Genomic DNA, 23,291 nt, shown 5'->3' on the forward strand with positions numbered 1-23,291 from the left:
ATTCAGCAAATAATCACGCAGGCAAATAAAAAAAAAAACTCGTGACCAGGTAAAGTTCCATAAAAGAGAGGTCCATGTTGACTCTGAGAACATATATAAGAGCTGGGGACAGGAGGACAGGGAAGGTGTCATTGAGGTGGCAATGGTGCAAGTTAACGGAGTAGAGAGGGGAAAAGAAAATTCCATTCAGAGAGAACAGCATGTGCAAAGGCCCTGTGGCAGGGACTTCTTTAGCAACTATGTGAAACTTAAAGAAGGCCAGTGTGGGTAGAGGAGAGAGAGCAAAGGGTAAGTTCAAGGTAAGGCTGTCATCACAGTAGTAGAAGGGCTGTGCTGGCCTTGGCAAGGATTTTGGCTTTTATCCCAAGATCCATGTTAGTTTCCCCCTCAACTTGACAGAAATAGCACTTGAGTTTTGACCCTTGTGTGTCCTCCACAAAAGCCAGTGGTGATGGGTCTGACCCAGGGGGCTATCCCTTCCTGGAAACAAGTGGGATGAACACATTGGCCTTGAGCTTATCAGCCATTTCTCCAGCGAACTTGATAAGGGAAGGTTATTCCCATAGAGCTGGCTCAAGCCCCAGTGAGCCGGAAAAAGGACATCCCACGCAGTGGAGCCAAGAACTGGACACTCTTGATTAGTCCTTCCAGAGAACACCTTCCATCTCTTTCCCTCAACTTTTTGATGAAGCTGTGCTCATTTGCTGCTGTATTAAAAATGCACCACTGTGGGTAAAAAAAAAAAAACGAAGGCCACTCTTTTCTCATATAAAATGGCGTCTCAGTTTGCAAAATGATTTCTTCCATCCTAGGGCAGCCGGGGTGACATTTCAGGACACCAAGGAGAACAGTTCCTACGTGAACATAGCGTTTGTCGGGGCCAGTTATTGGCGTGGAGTAAAGGACTGTTTTATCTGCACGTGACAAAATGCAGCCGTTTATTTCTAGCGAGAGCCCGCAAACGCTTGTTTATGCCTGAATTATAATTGCTCCGTACCGTAGTTGTTGATTAAAAAAAAAATGTTTCCAACAGACCGAAAATTGTTCTCAGACACACAGAGAAATTTCAGGTGACCTTGAACGTGAGAAATGTAATCCCTGTGCAATAACCAATTAGCACCCAGAATGACTCAGAAATTACTTTCAAGCCTCTTAATGTGGAGAAATTCTGAGTGACGGTAAAATCGAGCTGCTGGCCTTGGGGTAATAGAATTTCACGGCAGGGTGAGCTTGGTACGGTGGCTGTCCGTGGTGTATTTCAGAATGTTCCAGTTGGCTCGGTCTGGTGGGGGGTGTGGGCTTTTGCCTGACCAAGGGCTTGTCTCTGGGTCAGTGAAGGGAAAACTCCATTTTGGATGGTTCAGAGTGGGTTTTCAGACGGTCTCAGAATTTTCTTACATCATACAGTGCTTCCTCTGGGCCATTTATTATTTTAAATGCTCCAGAAATATTAGCGTATTTAACCCTTGCAGTACCCCCTTGCAGGTAGATACTATTAGCATCCCTGTTTTTCTTTTATGGATGAGGAAACGGAGTCCCAGTAAGGTTAAGCAACTTTTTACCATCCCAGAGCTAGCTGCTCATTATCCTGGGTTGAGTTTCCCCAGCAACAGGCCATAAGGATTTAAGTGCAAGTAGTTTCTTTGGGAGGTGATCCCAGGAAGCGTCATTGCCGAGAGGGGAAGAGGAGGTGTGTATCATGAAGCAGGTTAGCACCGTGGGCAGCTGGGGTTTAAGCACGCCGGAGAACTCTGGGAGTTGGATGTGTGCCTGGGGGGCACCAATTGGGGGGCACAAAACTGCAGTATCATCCACCAGCTCAACTTCTGTTGCTGGCTGGTGGCTGCTTTTGGGGGAGTTCCCTGGCCAGTACTTGTGGGCTCGGCTTGCTCCTGCAGCCAGAATGTGAGCCTGCAGATGGAGCTGCAGGTGTGAGCGGTAAGGAGCCCCAGGTGTAGAGAGGAGAGCACCAGGGGGTCTTGGCCGGACACCTGGTCTCATCTGTGCAAGTGAAGCCCTGTTCCACTCAGGTGGTTCAAGCTCCAGGCTGCCCAGATTTGAATCCGGCTCTGCCACTTTCCTGCTGGGTGACTGTAGGCAAGTTACTTTCTCTCTCTGAGGCTTTGATTCCCCATCTGTAAAATGGGGGAAGCACGTCGCTTCTTAGCTTCTAAGGTTATGTGAGGATCGAATGAGATAATGCATTTAGGACAGCGTCTGGCGCGTCATGGCATTCAAATGTCAGGCCATTGTTGTCATTACCAGCTTCCCCCTTGGAATAAATAGAGCTCCGACCATATTCCTTCTGGGCTTTGGAAGAGCTGGTTGGGGATTGGGAGGGATCTGTGGGGACTCCAAGCCTCCTGAGGTCTCACCTCTGCTGCTGGGTACCGGGGTACCTGTAGGAGCCCCTCGTAATTGCAGAGGAGTCTGTAGTTGAAGCCAGGGCCGTCACTAATCATCTGAAATGTAGCCCCGGAGACTGGGTCCCGAGGCACCTCTGCCCCCCTGCAATGCAGTCTGGAAAGAGGCAGGGCTCCTTGCTCAGAAGTGTAGTCTATTTGCTTTCTCTTTGAGCACCGACTTCTAGGGCTCCGAACTGCAGACATAAAAAGGCAACCATTAGTGTATTCCTGTTTCTGAAGACATATCCAACCCAGCCCGATAGAGGATCATTTTAATTTGGGACTCAGTTTTAAAATGTTTGCTCTTTGATGGAGTACCTGCTAGACCTGAGGGTCCTGGGGATCAGGAGGCTTTCAGAGGGACACAGGATGGGCTTCTTGTCCTTCAAAGGTTCACTGGGTCGGGTCACAAGCCCAAATGTTTTCAGGAGCCAGACAGATAACAAGGAGGGGAAAAAGCTTGGTGTCAGACAGTAGGGTGTGGTGGGGACTGCGGTAAACTTGGGAAGTCCAAGATCAAAGCCCCAGCCTGGTCATGTTCTGGTGGGAGCCCCCTTCCGGGTTCCTAGATGGCTCTTTTCTCAGTGTGTCCTCACTTGGTGGAAGGGCTGAGGGACCTCTCTGGGGCCTCTCTTATGAGGGCACTGATCCCACCCATGGGGGCTCCACCTTCATGACCTAATCCCCTCCTACAGGTCCCATCTCCTAATGCCATCACCCTTGTGGGGTAGGATTTTAGCATGTAAATTTTGGAGGGGAAGACACAAACATTATCACCTACATGGGGGGACACAAACACTATGGCTTCGAAGGGGGTCCAGACATCATAGGTCTATAGCCTATACCTATGGAAAAAAAGAAGCAAATTCAGAGGGGAGAAGTTTGCTCGCAGGACAGAGGGATGAAGCTGGTGGCTACTTGCTGCTCCTTGAAGGACAGAAAAAAAAATTTCCACGAAGCAAGGCCAAATGGAGAAATTGGGAAGTTGAAGCCCCTTACTCATGCTTCACCAGCAGGCTGTACTGGGACCTGGGGTGTCCCCCTGAGGGCCAGGATGAGGCCTGGGGACCAGGGGATGGTCAGGATTTGGATCCTCACAGGTTGGACAGTGCAGTGTGTGGATCAGGTGGGTCCTGAGTCAGGATTCAAAGAAGGTGGGAGATGTGTTCCTAAGGCAGGGAAGATGTTAGGGCGGGGAGAAAGGTGGGAATGTGTTTGACAGCCTGGGCAAAAACTTGGGGGCCGGAACGTAAGGATTTGGGATGATGGAAAGATACGGTCCAAAAAAGGCAGTACAACTTCTGTCTTCGGCACTTTGCTTCTTTACGATCTCCCTGAGGTGCTCATGCTGCTCAAGTTTTAACCACCGGCTCTATGTCTCTGACCCCCCCACACCTCTGTCTCTAGCTCAGATACCATTTCTCAGTCTCAAACCCACAGAGGCCATTGCTTTCTGGGTATGGATACTTGGCTTTCCCAGAGACACTCAGATCTCAACATATCTTACTACGAAACAACTTGACCATGTGTGTTCACAGCAGCTTTGTTAATAGCCCCAAAGTGGAAAGGACACAAATGCCCATAAAGAGGAGAATGGATAAACGTAAACAATGAACAGCAAGACAAAGGGGCAAACTACTGACTCTTACAACAGCACGGTTGCATTTCAAGAACAGGATGATGAGCAGAAGCAACCAGATGCAAAAGACTACTTCTTCCATAAAGGGAAGCCTGTCAGACTTTGACAAATCTTCACCAAATATGTGGGTTTCCCACACCCAGAAATTCTCCAGTCCTCTGTGGACACCAACCGGGTGTCCTACAATTGAATTCCCAGATGACACCTGGAGTTAGAACAGACCCCACAGGTTAAGGCCTCGGTCCCAACAAGGCTGCCCCCACTTTAGACTCCAGTCACAAATGGTGGGTTCCCAGGTCACCCACACTTCTGTCTGACTTGCTACCAATCAGGGGTTCCCACTATACCTCCTCCTCAGATTTGATAATTTGCTAGAACGGCCCACAGAACTCAGGGACACACTTATTTCTAAGAACTGGCTTATTGTATAAAAGGGATATGATAAAGGATACAGATGAACAGCCAGACGAGGAGATACATAGGGTAAGGTCTGAAAGGAGTGTGGGAGCTTCCATCCCCCACAGGGTTGGGATTCACCATTCCGGAAGCTCTCCAAATTCTGTAGTTCAGGGATTTTTATGGAGGTTTCATCATGGAGGCATGATCGATTATTAACTCAGATCTCCAGCCCTGGGATGGGGCTGAAAGTAATAAGCTTCTAATCGTGGTTTGGTCTTTCGGGTGACCATCCCCCTCTAGGAGCCCACCAAGAGTTTCCTCATTAGAATAAAAGATACTCCTATCAGGAAATTACAGGAGTTTTAGGAGCTTTGCATCAGGAGCCAAGAGCAGAGAACAAATATATATTCCTTATTATGTCACACTCTGTGATTCCATTCAATGAAGTTCAAGAACAAATAAAACTGACCTATGGGAATAGAAATCAGAACAGAGATGGTGTTCGTAGGAGGCAGGATTGGCTGGGAAGGGGCACAGAGAACTATCTGAGGGTGATGGAAATGTTTCCTCTCTTGATTGGGGTTTGGGTTCATGGGTGTATACATTTGTCCAAATTCATAGAACTATATGCTTAAGATTTATACATTTCAGTGTATCCAGTGTAATTTTTATTTTTATTTTTATTTATTTTTAAAGATTTACTTATTTATTTGAAAGAGAGAGAGAGTGCACGCTTGAGCAGGGGGAGGGGCAAAGGGAGAGGGAGAGAGAGAATCCCAAGCAGACTCCGCACTGAGCATGGAGCCCGACATGGGGCTCGCTCTCATGACCCTGAGATCATGATCTGAGCCAAAATCAAGAGTCAGACTCTTAACTGACTGAGCCACCCAGGCACCCCTCCACTGTAATTTGTGAAACATTAATTACAAAAAGAAGAAAACTGGTGGATGCTTTGTCAGCAGCACAAATGGGATGACAACAATGAACACGCACGTTCTGAGGGAGAAATAAACCTTGCAGTGTATGCCACTGTGGGGAGGGGGGAGCCTCAACATGCCCAAAGTCAAGCTTTTCCCAGTCTTGCCCACACCTCCAAATCTGCCCTTCCTCTGCTCCTCCTCTGAGTGGGAAGTGCCACCATCCTGTCCTCCCAGGTGCTCAACGCAGAAGCCAAGGACTCGTCTTTCATCCCTTATCCCTCTCTCCCAGGCTGCACCCAGCTCTGATGAGTCTACCTCCAAATCCATCCACTTTGTTCCATCTGCATCACAGATACCCCCGAGGTCGGGCCCCACCATCTTGCACCTTGATGACTGTGGTCATTTCTTTCTGGTGGTTCTCATACTCACCTTCTTCGAATGGGTCTCTTCGCTGGATCCAGGGTGATCTTCTAAATGGAATATGATCATGCCATGGCCTCCTTAAAGCCTTTTTTTTTTTTAAAGATTTATTTATTTGGGGGGGCAGACAGAGAGGGAGAGAGAATCTCAAGCAGACCCCTCTCTGAGCTCAGAGCCCAACACAGGTCTCCATTTCACGAGCCTGAGATCATGATCTGAGCGGAAACCAAGAGTCGGAGCTTAACGACTTTGCCACCCAGAGACCCCACCCTAAAGCCTTTCACGCTCAGAATCAGCTCTGACCTCTTAAGACTGTTTACCTGGTCCTTGTTGCCTTTGGGCTGTATCCCGTGCCACATCTACCTTGTACTCTGTGCTCCAGCCAGTCTAAACAGTGTTTGCTTTTTCAAGTGTGTCCGGCTTTCTGCTCCATTAATGCTGTTTCTGCTGCTGACATCAAGTTGTTTACCTGGAGAACTCCAGAATATCCTTGACACAGGGTGGGGGACCCAGTCCCTGCTGTGGGGTAGATTCTTTGAACATCCAAAGTTGTTTTTCTCCCTGATTGATCCCCGGCATCTAGAGCATCACCTGGCCTGTAGCAGGTACTCCATGAGTATTTTTTGAATGAATGACTCTTTCCCAATATTCAAAACCCTGAAAAAATGTTTGTTGCTTCCTTGTCTTTAAAAGACAACTGAATAGGGGCAGCTGGGTGGCTCAGTCGGTGGAGTGTCCGACTCTTGATTTTGGCTCAGGTCATGATCTCGGGGTCCTGAAATCGAGCCCTGTGTTGGGCTCCGTGCTTAGCGTGGAGTCTGCTTCTCCCTCTCCCTCTGCTCCTCCCCCTACCTCTCTCTCTCTCTGGAATAAATAAATAAAATCCTTTAAAAAAAAAAAAGACAACTGAATAATAAGACAACTATAATAGCTGCCATTCATAGAGCACCTACTATGTGCTAGGAATGGTGCTAAGAACTCTGAGATACATTCTCTCATGTCCTGATCTCCATTTGCTTGAACAGGTTTAGAAAGGTTCATTCACCAAAGACAAGTAAGTGCCTACTCTGCTGGGTACCGCTCTAGACACCAGGGAAAGGAGAATAAGACAAAATCCTTGACCTCATGGAGCTTATGTTCTAGTGTGAGGACAAAGACGAGGAATTAAGAAATAAGTTAATATTGGGTTTGTAGGATTGTGATAAGAGATATGGAGAAAAATAAGTAAGGGGAATGAGGATTGCTGAGAGCTTCTGCATATTGGTGTTGGGAAAGGCTGTCTTTTTTTTTCCCGAGATTTTATTGATTTGAGAAAGAGCAGGGAGAGGGACAAGCTCAGTGCAGAGCCCGATGCAGGGCACGATCCCACGACCCTGAGATCGTGACCTGAGCTGAAAGCAATCTGATGCTTAACCAAATGAGCCACCCAGGCGCCCCAGGAAAGGCCGTCTTACCCGAAGTGAGGAAGCTCTGGGAAAGAACTCCAGGCACAGGGGACAGCAAGTGCAAAGGCCCAGGGGCAAGGGCATGTTTAGTGCTTTCAGAGAACAGCAATGAGGCCAGGGCAATGCAAGGAGAAGAGATCCAAAATCAGAAGGTACAGAGGGGCTGGGACATCTCTGGCCTTTGGCCTTTTCTCTGAGAGAGTTGCTGAAGTTCAGGATGTCTGGATGGAGGAGTGTCCTGAGCTGATAACTCCCTCAGGATAACATCACTTATCCACACCAGAGTCAGGATTCTAGCCCTAGAGGCGACTCCAGGAACAAAGTCTTTCCTGGTGGCTGCAGGTCTCACTGCTGACCTCCTCTTCTTTCCTCATTGCAGGGAATCTGCTACCATTCTGAGTCCCTGTTCTGCTGCTCACAGCAGCAAGACCCGCCCCCCACTGCACTGAGGACCGACATGGGCCTCACCATCCACTTATCCACCCGGCAGGAAGCCGTGTTCGTTGTTGGGGAAGTTGCGGAGATAGAGTCTGCACCTTCACAGAGCTTCCAGTGTGTTGGGAGAACAAGGGAACAGTTACCATCCAGTATAAATGGGAAGTGAGACAGATGAAGGAAACAAATAGGGACACTTAATCCAGACAGACAATCAAGGAAGCCTCCCCTAGGGAAGTGAAAATGTGAAGCAAGGGGAACTCGGTTGGCAAGGAGGAGACAATAGCCATCCCCAAAGCAGCAAGAGCAGGTGCAAAGGCCCTGAGGTGGGACATGAAAGGAGAATGAATCTGAATTACAGGGAAGGTCCAAGAAGTGAGGAGGTTGGAGAACCTGGTCATACTGGGCCATGTAGACCAGTGAAAGCACCAAGGGCTTTAGCCCAAACCTAAGGAGTCACAACTGAAGCATTTTAAGCAGGTGGTGACTTGGTTGGGTATGAAGAAGTGGAAGCTCACTCTGGTTGCATGCAAAGCCGAGTGAGGCGGGAACCAAGGTGGGCTGTCTAGGTGCAACATGACAGGTGGTGGTAAAGATGGAAGGCAGGTGAATTCTAGAGACAGCAAGGAGGAAGAAAAGACTCTTCCCCATGGTGGCTGAGGCATGATGGGTAAAAGAGAAACGAGGGTATCAAGGGTGGCTCCCAGGTTTCAGGCTTGCAGAGCAGATGTTGGCCATGCTTTTCATTGAGATGCGGGTCAGGGGAGGGGGCGAGCTGCAGGAACCACAGCTCATGGCAGGTTCCTGTGGCTTCTTCCAAGGGGATCCTCAAACCCTAATGATGTTTTCTGTGTGCTTCCTCTGCCAGAGGGCCAAGATCAGTCAGGGAACCAAGGCTCCAGAAGAAAAGACGACCAACACCATATCCAAACTTGACAACAACGGGAACAGAGACCGAATGAAACTGACCGATTTTAACTTCCTGATGGTGCTCGGGAAAGGAAGCTTTGGCAAGGTACGGTATGGCGTGGGGGCTGCACCCACTCCAGAACGACAGGTAACAAGGCAGGCACATTTGCTGTTCATATGGGGCTTACATTCCAGCGAGGGAGAGAATAAAAAGGAAACAGACACTACACTACAGTTTGTAATGAAAACTGTGAAGAAAATGAATAGTGTACTGTGGGCCACGGACAAATCAAGAAGAGATCCACTTAGACCATCAGAGGAGGTGAACCCTGAACTAGCTATCCATGCCAAGAAGTAGGAATGAATGTTGCCAGCAGAGAGAATAGCAAGTGCAAAGGTCCTAAGGTAGAGAAGGGCTTGGTACCTTCTAGGGACCATCAGAGGGTGTTGGGGCCAAAATGTCATGAGCATGGCGAAATTGTAGGATGTGAGATTGTAGAGATGGGCAGGGGCCTGATCCTGCAAAGCCTTGTGAGCTGTGATGAAAAGTTTGGATTTTATCCACTGTGCAGTGGGGAGCCATTGAAAGTTTTTGGGCTGAGAAGTGACATGATCCGATGTGCCTTTTGGAAAAGATCACTTTTGCAGCCAAGAATGGAAACCATTCCTTTCAGAGAGCAACGGATTTGAAGGATGACCTGGGGACTCGTAGAGTGGTTCTGGATGCTTTTATAGGTACTAGGAGACACTGTTTTACTGAAGTCGAGATTGTGTTATAAGTATTCCTGAGTTGTTTAGTGTTGTTTTGAGTCTTTTAATCCCTTGGTGTGCCATAAATATGTCTCATATAAATCTCATACCATGAACTCAAGTGTGCAAAAAATATAAATTTCTTCTCCATCTCTGTAGCCCAAGCCCCCAGTCTGGGACTTTTCCTGGAGTTCTTCTTACCTGGCTCCTCCCCTAGTCGTGTGAAACCCACTCACAAATCCTAACAGATCCTTCGCCAAAGCAGGCCGCGCATTTACTGACTTCCTTCTATCATCACAAATGCAGCCCTAATCTAAACCGTGCATACCCCCTGGACTCCTGCAGAATTTCCTAACTGGCTTCCCTGCTTTCACTCTTGTTACCTGTAATCAATACACTTCCATTTAGCAGCGCGAGTCATTTTGTCAAAGTTCCATTAGGTCAAGGCACTCCCCTGATTAAAACTCCCCAATGACTTCCCATCACATCAAATAAATTTCATACTACATTCTTGGCTTACATTGCTCTTTACAATCTGATCCGGGTTCTCTGCCCGGTGACTTCTTTTTCTTGCCCCTGTCACCCACAGTGTTCTGGCCAGGGTAGTCCTTGGGTTTTTGAAACATACAAATCTCCTTTCTCGGGCGCCTGGGTGGCTCAGTTGGTTAAGCGACTGCCTTTGGCTCAGGTCATGATCCTGGAGTCCCGGGATCGAGTCCCACATCGGGCTCCCTGCTTGGCAGGGAGTCTGCTTCTCCCTCTGACCCTCTCATGCTCTATCTCATTCTCTGTCTCAAATAAATAAATAAAATCTTTAAAAAAAAAAACAAAAAACAAATCTCCTTTCTCTCTTACAGCTTATGTGATGCTATTTCCTTTATTCTTTGCATGGCTGGCTCTTTCCTGTAATTCCCATCACAACCTAGACAACACCTCTTCTGAGAAGTCTTCCCTAACCACTTCCTCAGCCATGCATTCATTCCCCATTATATTCTGCTCTCTCTTAGCAGCCATCACCAGATAGTATATGTTTTGTTTTTTGGTTTGTCTCTCTTCTAAGAACTGAGCACTGCAAGAGGGGGACCTTCTCTGTCCTATTCACCAAGGTACTTCCGGTGCCTATGGATTGCATCCATTCAAGGCCTGGACAGAATGCACGATTTTCTCTGTCTGTGGGTCACAAGGTCATCTGCTGAGAAAGAATAAGGGATCTGAATGGTGGCCCCGAGTTTGCAGAGCTTGGGCACGAAATGGGAATGACAGCAGGAATACACAGCAAGATTACTGAGAAGATCTCTAAAGTCGGTGATAGAAGTGGTCCATGCCTCTGTGTGATTTTTGCCAGCACCTCTGAGCAGCTGGGTGTGGACATGGGGAAGTGGGTGGCAGATTTGAGCTGAGGGGGAGATTAGCAAGATCAGTGAGCCAGAAGGTTAATAGGGAGTCAAGGATTCTGGGAAGAGAGTTGCCCACTGCAGATCCAACAGAACCTTTTAGTGGGTGATCAGTAAGAGTGTATTGGATAAATGAATAGAAATGGCATCTAGACCAGGCTGGAAAGGAAGTCAGAAGGAAGAGGGTCATAACCTCAGGTGGGAAAGAAGGAGTCTAGAAACCGAGGGATTAAGAAAACAAACGGGTGAGGTCAAGAGATTTAAAGTGCTAGGAAGACCAGGGGCATTTAGATTCCAAAGATGGGTGGGTTGCAGTGATGATAAGGATGGACGTGGCCTAAAGGAAGAAGGGGTTCTAATTATATGGGCCTGTTGGGGAGTTTGTAGAAATTAAATTATATTTTTAATAAGTGACGTATTCACGTGGTTTGTAATTAAACTTATATTGGAAGGATAAACATTGAGACATCTGCTCCCACCCAAATCCACACCTTTCTGTGCCTGGTCACCGCAGCTGCGCTCCAGAGGCAACCATTCTGTTCATTTAATTTTCATATTTCTGGTTCCCATGTGCTAATTTAACACATATAAATATGCATTTTTACTCTTGTCCTTGTTACCCCAAGGGTTCGCATCCTCTACACAGAGTTCTGCACCTTTCCGGTCACTTAACAACATAGGTTGGAGAGTTTTTGATTGAGGAATGGAAGTGCCAGAAGGATCCTATGGAAAGGATCAGGATTGGGAGGGGGGTGGAGAAGCGGGAGAATGGGTCATCAGGGAACAGTGAGGAAATGAGAGCAAATAGATCATATGTTTCCATGGAAACCGTTACAATAATTGAGATTTCTATTCCAGGCTGGGGATGCAGCCTCAAACAAATCACAGATGAGAACAACAGTATGTCATGAGAGCCAGACAGAATCACAAAAAACCTCGATAATCCTTTAAAACAGAGTGTAATCCTTTGCAACTCCAGTGTTGCCCACTGTGGTTTTAAATTAATGTGGTTTTTGTATTTGAATGCCTGCTTTGAACATCCTGCAGTCTTGCTAGGTGTAGAGATCGATCCGCTTAAACAGCACACCACAGCACGGTAGTGGCTGTCCTCCTTGCAAAGAGGGGAGAGATTGGTCTTTGGGGTGATGCCTTCACCCCTCTCCTCCCCCAGGTCCGTTGGATCAGATCTGGCCCCCAAAAATGTGCTCTTAAGCACCGTCATCATTTGTGGGGCGACTAGGGAGTGACACGTGCCTTTTGCTAAGACCTGTGGGAATAAAACGCGGCGAAGTAGGCGTGAAGACCGTTGAGTTCCAAACAAGTAAGCCCCATTTCAAAAACTCTGAAACGAAGGACAATTTGGAGAGTTTACTTTCCTGAACAGGTAGGAGTGTTTACCCGGAAGTGTTATCTTGCCAGAGCAGGGGCTCTTGGCATGTCTGGCTTACTTACAGATCAATGCCTTCTAGAACTTTTGTAATGGAGCATTCAAATGTATCGCTCATTTATTATTTAATGTTTGTTTTTCTAGTTTTATCCGTTGTGCTCTATTTTTTTTTGTGTATTCATTCATTCATTCATACTGAGGTCTAACTGCCATATAACATTAATTCCAGATATACAACATAATAATTCAATATTTGTATATATTGTGAAATGATCACCACAGTTGATTCTGATTAACACCGGTCCCCATCCAGAGTTAAATTTTTTTTCTTACAATGAGTTTTACTCTCTATTTTTAATGATCCCTTGAATCTTTGTCTTCAGCTTTACCAACCATTACACTTTTCAAGAATTCAAACTCTGTGGTTTTCAAGGGATTACTAGAGATAGAATTATGCTCCAAATATATAAATTGGGCAACTACGTACTGCCCCAATTGATTGCATGAGTGCACTTTATAAGGTAAACACAGTAAGTACCTGATAAAGTGTGTACAGAGCACAAATACAACTCTCTACATCATAAACCTGAATCTTCTAATCCAAAAATCCTGCCACAGTAAACATTTAATTAATGCTAGTATTGCCTGCCTTCTGAGACTTCAGATGTGCTTGTGATTTATATGACCCAAATCATTTTGAAAAGTTATGCTGAGAAGTTTGAATGGAGACTCTTATTCTTTTATATTCCTGACTCTTGCCTATGGAAGGTCCTGTGCTAATGGAGTGGGGAGCAAGAGAAGGGCGGGTGTATGCTGTGGTGGACATAGATCTAACATAAAGAAGTTCAAATCCAACAGCATAGAAGTCTATGTGAAAGATGTGTCATGGAAGATGATTGGTAATAGAGAAAAAATGAAAATCATTCAAATGTTCATCAATAATATGAAAGTTAAATATCTAATGGTATATCCATGATACATTCAAAAGAATGAGGTCTCTCTTATCTCTGTCTGTCTGCCTGTCTATCATCATGGAAAGATATTCATGACACAATATCAATTAAAACAGAAGCAAATCATAGAGCATTATGATTAATAATATAAAATGTAATATACATAGAATAATTATTTTCATGTAATACACTCATGGTCCCTACTCTCATTGAACTTTTCTCCCAATATTTTATTGTGAAAAAAAGCACTCTGAATATAGAAAAGTTGAAAGAATTATACAGTAACATCCATAATACCCACTACCTAGATCCTACAATTAGCATCTGACTGGTTCTGCTTTATCACACATCTATCCGTCTGTCTGTCTCTGTCAACCCATTTTTTTTAAAGACATTATTTATTTATTTGAGAAAGAGAGAGTGAGCACGAGCAGGGGGCAAGCAGAGTGAGAGGGAGGAAGCAGACTCTCCGCTGAGTGGGGAGCCCGACGCGGGGCTCAACCCAAGGACCCTGAGATCATGGCCTGAGCTGAAGTCAGACCCTTAACTGACTGAGCCACCCAGGTACCCCACTGTCAACCCATTTTTAATACATTTCAAAGCAAGTGACAGACACTGCTATACTTTATCCCCAAATGCTGTATGTATGCAATATCATTTAACCAGAATTCAATATTTGATTTTGGTCATTTTTAAGGTAAAATTTACACACAACAAAATGTACAATGCAGTGTATCATTCTGTGAGTTTTTTTAAAATGCGTACTTTAAAATGCAGTGGGGATCTAAACATTAGTCAGGACATCACACTAATAGATGTAACGTGCAACTGTGGTGTTTGATGTGCACTGTGAGAGCCTGCGGGGGTGGGCTTTGGCCCTAGTTGGAAGTCAGTGAAGGCTTCTGTGAGAAAGTGGCTCTTGGGCTATGTCTGAAGGATGAGTTAAGTTAGCTTCACAAAGTGGAGGCGGGGGAGTCGATGAAAATCTCAGAAGGTCTCCTCTTCCTGACCCCACCCTCAAGCCAGCTTGGTTGATCTCTGTGGTGGGCAGGGCACCTGCGCTCCTTTAATAGTTAAGGTAGATTCACCTGCCGTAACAAGTAGACCCCCAAAAGTACACTGGCTCTGACATAATGGAAGCTTAATTTTCATTCATGTCATAGTCTGAGATGGTTGTTCCTGACCTCACCCCACTCTCTCCATATGGTGGTTAAGGGACCCAGGTTCCTTCCATCTTATATGACTCCATTAATCTCTACTGCCTTGTTTTTGTCTACATTCAGAGGGCGGAGGGGGAGAAGTATGGAGGAGGTGCAAGCTGCTTCTTGAAAGTCTTGCTTTGGAAGTGGCACCCATCACTTCTGCCTACACTCTATTAGAATTTAGTCACATGGCCATGCCTCAGTGCAAGGGAGGCTGGGACAACAATTTTGGTGGAAAAGCTAGTAGCATCAACCACACTCCCTACTTTTCAGCTCTGGATGGAATTTTTCTTGGGGACACAAAAGACCTTCTGAATTGAGCCCTCAGGACTCCCAGGTGATCATGATCCACAAACAAAAAACTTCAAACTCCTCTTTCTTGGTGACATTTCCTTGTGTTCAAATCATGGAACATGCCAGGTGTTAGTGCTGCTTTTCCTGAAGCATAGCATAAGCCAGGAATAAATCAAGTAGGAAGAAGTCGGCAGCTTATGAAATTAAAAGGAAAAAGTGGAAAGTCCTTAGAAACTGGGCGCCCAGGTATAGCTGTTAAGTCTTCAAAAAGTCCCATCGAGGTCTGTTGCTCTGTATGCATATAAGAAGGTTTAAAGTAACAACCTGAGAGGTGAGACACCATTCAGCTTCCTCTCTGAGTGCTTGACTTTCCTGGAATAATGCCCAGGGGGTTGGTGACATTGGTGCCTGAGTGTCACTATGGAGGCTACTTGAGGGTTAGGAAGCCGCCCCTTCCAGTAAGGTACCCCTAGAGACATGGAACGTTTGTGTCACTGTCCAAGGTGCTGATGTCAATCCCTTTGGCTCAAAATTCAGACTGTACAACAGCATTGAATATAGCCTTGGCCAAGTTTCCCAAGTACTTGTTCATTCATGCACATGTTTTTTTTTTTTTTTTTTTTTTGTCATGTATATACCTCCTTACTATCTTAAATATTTTTCTTTAAATAGATTTAAGTTCCTTTTCTTCTCTTAGCATTGCCTTAAAAAAAGAATATATATAAAATCACAGGCTTGATCTACCACTTGTATATTTATTTTAATACATTTTAGGAGAATTTATTAAAAGAAGATTGCTTTTGTCCTTGTACTGCTGATGGTACAAGTACCCCATTTTGTGAAAAACTGTCTTAAAGATCTTATGTTCACACAAGAATTTGGCACTTCAATTACTATTGTTATTTTTTAAGAACATGAGGTCTTTCGCTTCTTTTTTCTGTGCATATCTGGAAGGTACAGAAAGTGTCTGATCTTCCCTGTCCTCCACGTCCTTTCCTTTAGATGAGAAGCATGCTCAATATTTCCTCTATCCTTAGAAATCTTTCCTTTAATCTTGACCCTCCCTTCTCCATTCTTTCCTCACTGAATATATCCAGAGACTGAAACTACCCTTTGAGATTTGCTGTCTCCACTTCCTCCCCACCCATGCCATATGCTTTTGCACTATGACTTCTACCCTCAGCAGATTCTGAAACACAGGTTTCTCAGTTTTTATCAGTGATCCCCTGGCTTCTTCCTCTCTGGATCTGAGTGCAAGGCATGGTCGCTACTTATGACAGCAGAGGGCAGACATGAGGGAAAGGAACTGGGACTGAGACTGGAACCCACGCCCCATCCCTAGGAGAAGTCCTCACTTTTATAAGCTGCTCGCCGACAGGCATAATTAAGGATTCGTTCGGTTGGATAAGTATTTATTGAGCAGCTACGATGTGCCAGGCATTCTTCTAGGTGCACAGGAAATGGCTGTAAACAAAACAGACAAAAGTATCTGCCTTCCTGGGACATCTGTTCTATGGTGGTGATGATGGTGATGATACCCTCTAACACTTGAGTCTCTACTATACGCCAGGCTCTGTTGTAAGAGCTTCTATGTGTTGGCTCACACTTCCGCTATAGTGTGGCTGCTGTTATTCCCATTTACAGAGGAAATGAGAGACAGGACATTAAAGTAACTTGCTAAAGTCACACAGATGGCCAGTGGCATTTGACAGACCGGGTTTGGTTTAGATACATGTGCTCTTGATTGCTTGATACTTAACACCTGCATTCCTGGTCCCAACAGTGGTCACCTCGACACGTCATGGGCATATTCTAGGAGGTTAACAGTGTTCCCTCTTATTTTCTCATTTCTCCCCTCTCTTCTTTTTCCCCTCTGAGTATAAACAGAGTTTGTGTGCCTCGGTTGTACTCTGAGCCTCTGCCATAAGACAAAGTGCATGCCCATAGTGATGGAAGGCTCCAGATTGCCTGCTCTTCCCCATCACTCTGCCTGTCAATCACCTATCCATGTGCAGATGCTCATGGGACCTGTGAGCTATCACAGGGATTCCTGAGAAGGCTCATGACAATGGACTCCCCCTTCCAGCCCTGCCCTTCTCCCCTCTCTGTGGATCTCAGCTGGTGGGATCCTCCAAGCCAGGGGAGGCATCTCTAGTGTGTGCAGTAATTCCTCAGCTGGTTCCTTTTCAGCCCTTGACCTCCATTTCTCCTGCACCCACTCTTCACCCCCTCCTCCCTCTCCAATTCCACACACCCCATCCCCATTGTCTCCGACTTTGATGGAGCTCATAGGAATTGCCTGGGACCAGGCTATGGATTTACATGCATTACATCATATGAATTCTCACCTCAACCCTGCACGGTAGTTACTGACATTAACCCTATTATACGTACGTGGATGTTGTAGATCACAAAGGTTGAATAGCCTTCCCAAGACCACACAGCGGGAAGGAGGCAGGACCAGGACTTGAAAGTAGGTTTTGTGATTCCTGTTGTATCTTTCCGTCTTGGACAGCATTTGTCTCTGCTTTAGGGTCCACTCATCTCCACCCAACTGCTAGTCTGGTCTTTTTTGGAACAGCAATTTCAAAACTGCTGCAGAGCTGTTTAATGGCATTTGTGGGTCCCTCCTTCTGCTGTGGAAAAAAAGTTAAAAATGGTATCTTATGTGACTGCATTGGGATAAGGGCAAATATATTAATACAATACGTTAAAGCATTTTCTTCAACCTAAAAGCCCATTTTTTTCTTGTGGTTTTAAAAGAAATTAAAACACTTTCATGAGCCCCTAAAAAGAGCGTGTCCCCCCCAGGACTGTGATTCATGTGCCTGCTAAAGTGGGTGCCGGTTGCCAACACAAGCACCCCAGCCCTGCATCCTCAGCAACCTCTAGCCTTCTCTCGCTGAAAGCCACCAGCGTGCTTAACTAGCATGAGCTTCGGGTTTGTGCACAAGAGAGCAATCCAGAGCTCCAAGCCCCAGACTATAGTGTCTTCTGCTGGAACCAAGCACAGCCCCGAGTTAAGACAGGAAGAAATTGCCTGAGGAAATTAAAAAACAGTTTCGTTCAAACCCGTAACAAAGGCCTTTCCTAAGTCATTTGGAGCTCCTGATGTGGGAGTCTTTCCTAATTTTAATCTCATTAGGGATATGGAGCCACACACACACATATGCGTACATACATTAGACGTGGTTATATAATCCTACAGACAAAAGCACTTTCCTTTCCTTGAACCTGCTTTGCTATCTTCTTGCACCATATGGTGAGTTCCTTTATCATATGGTTCACAGACAGCTCAAAGTCTTTGCTACCTGTTCCCTTAATCCTCTTTCAGGGAACCTTTTGACATTTGCTGTCTGATCTTGGATTCCTGCCTTCCCTTTGGTTCTCTCCTAATGATGGCACCTCCCTCCTAGCGCCCAGTCTTTCATATGCAATTCTGATTGCAGCCTATTTTTGCCAACTCATCTTGCCGGATCCTGGCGAGGTCCATCCACCTTCCTGATGTTTCTATGTCTCTCCTCAATGCAATGACTTGCTGTTCTTCCACAGCCCCTACCTTCACTCCTCAGAAGAAAGTCCATTACCGAACAAGATGTTACAAGGGTCATTTTCCCTGACAAAATTACTGATGTTGAGGAAAAGGAAATATCTGGAATTCAAGTTTTCTAAGCCTCTGCCCTGCTGCGAGCAGCTTGTCAAGCCAGAGTGAGCAAAGGGGGTCTTTATTAGGAAGACGTGGTGTGTTTCCATGCCTCTCATCGACACCCAAAGGCAGGAAGTGCAGCCGGAACAAGGAAGCTTCCAGGAAACCAACAACCATGGCCTCCATCTTGGGAGTCCCCAGGCTGCCATCCCTGCTTCTTGCTACCATCTCTCTCAATTCTCAATGTCTAGTTCCCAAATGTAGACTCTGCTGGAATTTTAAGAGAAGCTGATGGGCCAGTGTGGCTCAGGGATCCCTATGATCCAGTGAAAGCTATGGCCACAAGGAGTGAGGTCGCTTTTCCAGCCATCCATCAGGAAGCACAATAGGAACAGACCCTCTGAAAGAAGAGGTGCAATGGGCAGTTTCTCTAAGAGAAGAAAGGAAATTGCTAACCTGTCTGGTGCACAGACCACAGTGGGAGTTTCTTTTAAGTCTGCGCTTTCTTGAACACGTTGCCTGATGCTTTGGGAAAAATAAGGCAAAGTTAAATCGAGTCCTGCTACCGAAGGGTCAGCTAGAGCCTATTAACATGGAAACTCTGTCTCGGGCAATAATTCATGGCCACTGGTCCAATTACTGGGCTGTCACGGTTCCTGCCACCCTCCGCATATCCATCTAGACCACATCTTTATGTGCTCCGCTCGTTCAGAAATGTACAGTCCTGTTAAGATGAATCCCTGGTTTCTAAAAGCATAACCCATAATTTTTTCTACCACAAACATCATAGCAGAAACCTGTAGGTTGTCATTACCCAAAACCCATGGTAAAAATTGTGGATGCACAAAGATGGGTAGTTAATAGGATTAAACATAGTTTGTCTCATTCCCCGCCCTCCCTCCCCCCGCTCCTGCCCAATTCCACATTATGTCCTGACCTCATCGAAAACCACTGCAGAGATTGATGATACAGTTTGAGCATTGAGAACTTGTCTAAATGTTTGGTATGCTTTGCTCATGGAAACTTCACAACCATCTTCCAAGTGGGTACTGTTTTTAGCTCCATTTTACAGATGAGGAGGTAGAGGCCGAGAGAGACAAGAGACTTGCAGATTCACGCAGCAGTGGATGCAGACTCACACCCAGGGAGTCTGCCTCCTGAGTGCGTAACCAATAAGCCACACACGGCCTACCTGCACTCAAAGTGCTCCATTTCTGCCTTGGAGAAACCCCGTTCTCTGTTAACCTGTAACACCACCAGCAAAGGGAGGCTTGTGCAGCCAGGGCAGATCAGATTATAGAGAAACAGGCTTTCCTTGTGCAACCTGATTGTTCAAATCAATGACGGACCCTAGGGGTTTCACTGCATTTTCTTTTAGTAAAAGGCATCAATTATTGGTTTGTTTTCCCCAGGAACCATCTAAAAAACAACAACAACAAAAACAGTCAAATTAAATCTGCTTGTATTTTAACCATCTAGCCTTGTCAAATACAACATATGATTCGAAGACAATTGATGGAGCATCCATGTCATGAGTATTGATTTTGTCTCAAAAGAACACTACAATAACTAGAGTTGATGCCTATCAATTTTCATTAACGAGTCTGTGATATCAGTAATTAGAAGTGAGACAGCCCAGGGTTTGGAAATTTTTGCATTTCTTATTACAACTCAATTAAACAAAAAAATTTTTAATTAAATACAACTAAACATCTTCATTGAAAACAATGAAGGAGCTAGGCATTTCAGGTTTCAGTCTTATTCCCCACTCCACCCTCCCCATCCCCAGTAGTGGCTGTGAGTCATTTCTTCCTCAGTGTAGTGACATTTGCTTAACAATAGCACGCCCTGAGCTGACTAGGCTAAAAGGATCTCCATTCGAAACTTCCTTTCACACTTCCTGCAGCTCTCCCTGCTAGTGGGCCATAGTTTAACTTGATTAAATCTGAGGTGTCATTCGGCTTCATTTTAAAAGGCTTAAATCTTAGCACCTGTTAACCTGACCTCTGATCTGAAATTTCAGCTAATCTCCCCCATTATCAACGTCCTCCCCACTAGAGCAGTGCATTCGTTACAACTGATGAGCTTGGGCTGACACATCATTATCACCCGAAGCCCACAGTTTACATTAGGATTCACCCTTGGTGTTGTACATTCTGTGGGTTTGGACAAATGTATAATGACATGTATCCACCATTATAGTATCATACAGAATAGTTTCCCTGCCCTAAAAATCCTCTGCGTTCCGCCTATTCATCCCTCCCGCCCCCCTACCCCCTAGCAACCACTGATCTTTTTACTGTCTCCATGGTTTTGCCTTTTCCAGAATGTCATATAGTTGGAATCATACATATGTAACCATATAAAGAGATTTTATTTTAAATACGGAAAGCCTTACATAATAAATCATGAAATAACCAAGTTGTAGCATCTGAGTTGATCTGCACGCTGAGTATCCCGGCTCTTATTTTTTGTCCAGCCAGCTTGGAGATGGTACCCACCAAGTCCTACCCTGATCCACACTATTAACTCCCAATTAACATCTTTTCCCCACTGTATCACTTTTCAGTTTTTCCTGAAGTACTTCTTCAATTAGCAAGTCTCCCCAGTTGCCAGAAATCATTTCTAGACTGTTAACTTCCAGTTTGCTGCTGGAGGCAAAGGCATTTGATTTCCCCCAAATCACATGACTTCATATTCGATTAATGTGACCACCATTAAAAATAAAACCTAACACACATATGTGCGGACATAACACGCTTAGGAAATTTGATCCGAAGTTTGAACAATAAGAATACGCTTTGGATGGTCAAAATCGGGGCCTTCAAGATAACCTAGAGCATGTTAGGACATCTTCGCATCTGGTGGAAGTCGAAATGTTGGGAAAGCCCCAAAAGGCTCCCGGCTCATCAGCCATGGCGAACACAGTGCCTTCAGTTCTTTCTATCTGAGAAGCTCTTCACATGCCTTATGCCATCGAGTCATCGTTATGGCCCCATGGACTGATGGATGCTTTGTCTACATTTTATCCCTACATCCAACATGCTACAAGAGTTCGGGTTAGAATGGATCTGCCCCCTATTCCAGGCCTCTGGTTACCCAGGGTTGAGTGGCTTGAGCCAACTCTTTATCCCTGGCCCCGTCCGAGGGAGGGCTTTAGCAAATCTGCATGCCAGAATGGACGAGTCTGTGAGGGCCTATGAACCAGGCCTACCGCCCCTCCCCCATTTGGAATTGTAGAAGATGGAAGATGGTCTACTGATTCCACAGGGAGGCCCTGTCCACACTGAGCACGCAGCTCACCGAGGGAGGGTCCTCTTAGCCTCTGGCAGAGGGCTTGTGCTAGCCCCACCTCTAAGCACAGACGGTAGGACCTTGCTTTCATCCCCGACTTGGCATTGCATCTCCTGGGAAATCGATTTTGCAGAAATTTTGGTCTATTGCTTTGGCTCACTTTCTGCCTTTCTGTTTGTCTCTTCTGGAGAAGGTGAGCGAGGGTCACCGTAGCCACAGAGGGCCTTGGAACATCCCCTTTATGCCCCCCGAGTCTGCTGATGCTTTTGCAGCATGGCTTGCTCTGGGCTGGGCACCAAGTTTTCCCTGTGTTCCGTCCCTGGCTCTCCCAACAGCCCTGTGAGGGAGGGGCTGTCATTTTGCCCCTTTAATGGGTGAAGGAACCGAGACTCAGAGAAATTGAGTAATTTGCCCACGATCACACAGCAAGCACATGACAGAGTCAGGCTTTGAATTCATGATTACAGAGCCGAGCCTGTACCACTCTGATTTTACCATTCTAATGAGATGCAGACTTCCAGCTCGTCAGACTCTGTTGGTATCACAATCTCATGCTTCCCTCGAAGAGCTTGTCAGGATACCTGTCATGTTGTCAAGATGAGGATGCTGAAGCTCCCCTTCATTTTGTATCTCGGCTGCACCCAAAATTCTCTCAAAATCCTACTGCTGAGTGGGTGAACACCCCTGGAAGAGCAAGCGGACCACGTTTGCCCAGGGCTCCAGCCCCTGATTCCACCACCATCCTGATGGCCTGCCAAGTCACCATCGCGACCTCCCTAGGGCAGACCAAACCTGGCACAAGAAGGCCCCCGATATTTAGAAGATTCTGATTTAATGGGTCTGGAGTATGGCCCAGGCATCAGCTTCTAAAAGCTCCACAGTAATGTGTGTCCTGGAGAAACCAAAGCTTGGTGCAAGCACACGAGGTAAACCCCAGCTAAGGATGGGGGGAGGGGTACCGTATCTGCCTTAAAACTTAGAGCTGAGCTGACTGAAAGTACCCTCTGCTGGCCTCTGGGGGGCTGGGTGCAACTCACAGGAGACAGTCTGTACATCAGGGAGAACTCTCAAAAAGATGGAACCCTAAAATAAAGGAGGAGGCACATCTTACAGCAGGCCAGCCCCCAACGCCAACAACATGACAGGTATCCTGGTGCACAAGCCCGCTCCCTCGTGGGGTGGGCGTAGTGGGGGAGGAGTCCAGGGGTCTGCAGTGGGCGCACAGTGCCCACACCAGGCTTTAACTTGCTTCTGTCTCCCTGTCCCATGCCGGCCTTAGCTCAAGCACCTTCCTCATCCTCTTCTCCCAGATCGGAGTTTGGGGACCCTGTGGGCCCCAAGTTTCTCTCTCTCTTTCTCTTTTCAATGTACCATTTGAGCTCAAGTTAGAATCTTTTCCTAATCCCAGCGTGTTAGCTGAGCATACAGTTTCTGATAGTGCTAGATGCTTGGTCTCTCCTCCTCCTCCTCCTTTCTTGCCCTCCTCCCTTTGGTACCCCCCTGTGGTAGGGATGTTGTTAGGAACATCATCTACTATAGGACTACATGTTCAAGATCCATGCGAGATATTTCTTTTAGACCCAAGTTCTAGGGAAAGCTTATTTTTCTCTTCAAAAAATGATTTTTCCTTAAAGGAAATAATGAGCTTTTGTTATGTTTCGTGTGTCTCTGGTTGCTTTGGCCTCCAGGAAGCTGAGGGAGGGAAGGAGGAAGAGAGAGAAGAAGAGAGAAAATACACACACACGCACTATACGATGTATAATCATTTTTAACCACCTTTATTGAAGTATAATTTACAT

General features: G+C 46.0%; 1 protein-coding gene across 2 annotated transcripts in view; it reads left to right on the forward strand.

Annotated features, from left to right (window-relative positions):
* PRKCB (protein kinase C beta) overlaps positions 1-23,291 on the forward strand; it is a 326,799-nt gene that overhangs the window by 232,566 nt on the left and 70,942 nt on the right. For both annotated transcript variants that reach the window (XM_045875171.3, XM_045875170.3), the window contains exon 9: positions 8,532-8,678. In XM_045875171.3, coding sequence (XP_045731127.1) covers positions 8,532-8,678 — 147 coding nt within the window. The remainder of the gene's footprint in view (positions 1-8,531; positions 8,679-23,291) is intronic.

This window comes from Mirounga angustirostris, unplaced genomic scaffold (assembly GCF_029215605.1).
Source record: "Mirounga angustirostris isolate CCGP_5_RB_7025 unplaced genomic scaffold, mMirAng1.0.hap1 SCAF_5, whole genome shotgun sequence".
NCBI classification, from domain to species: Eukaryota; Metazoa; Chordata; class Mammalia; order Carnivora; family Phocidae; genus Mirounga; species Mirounga angustirostris.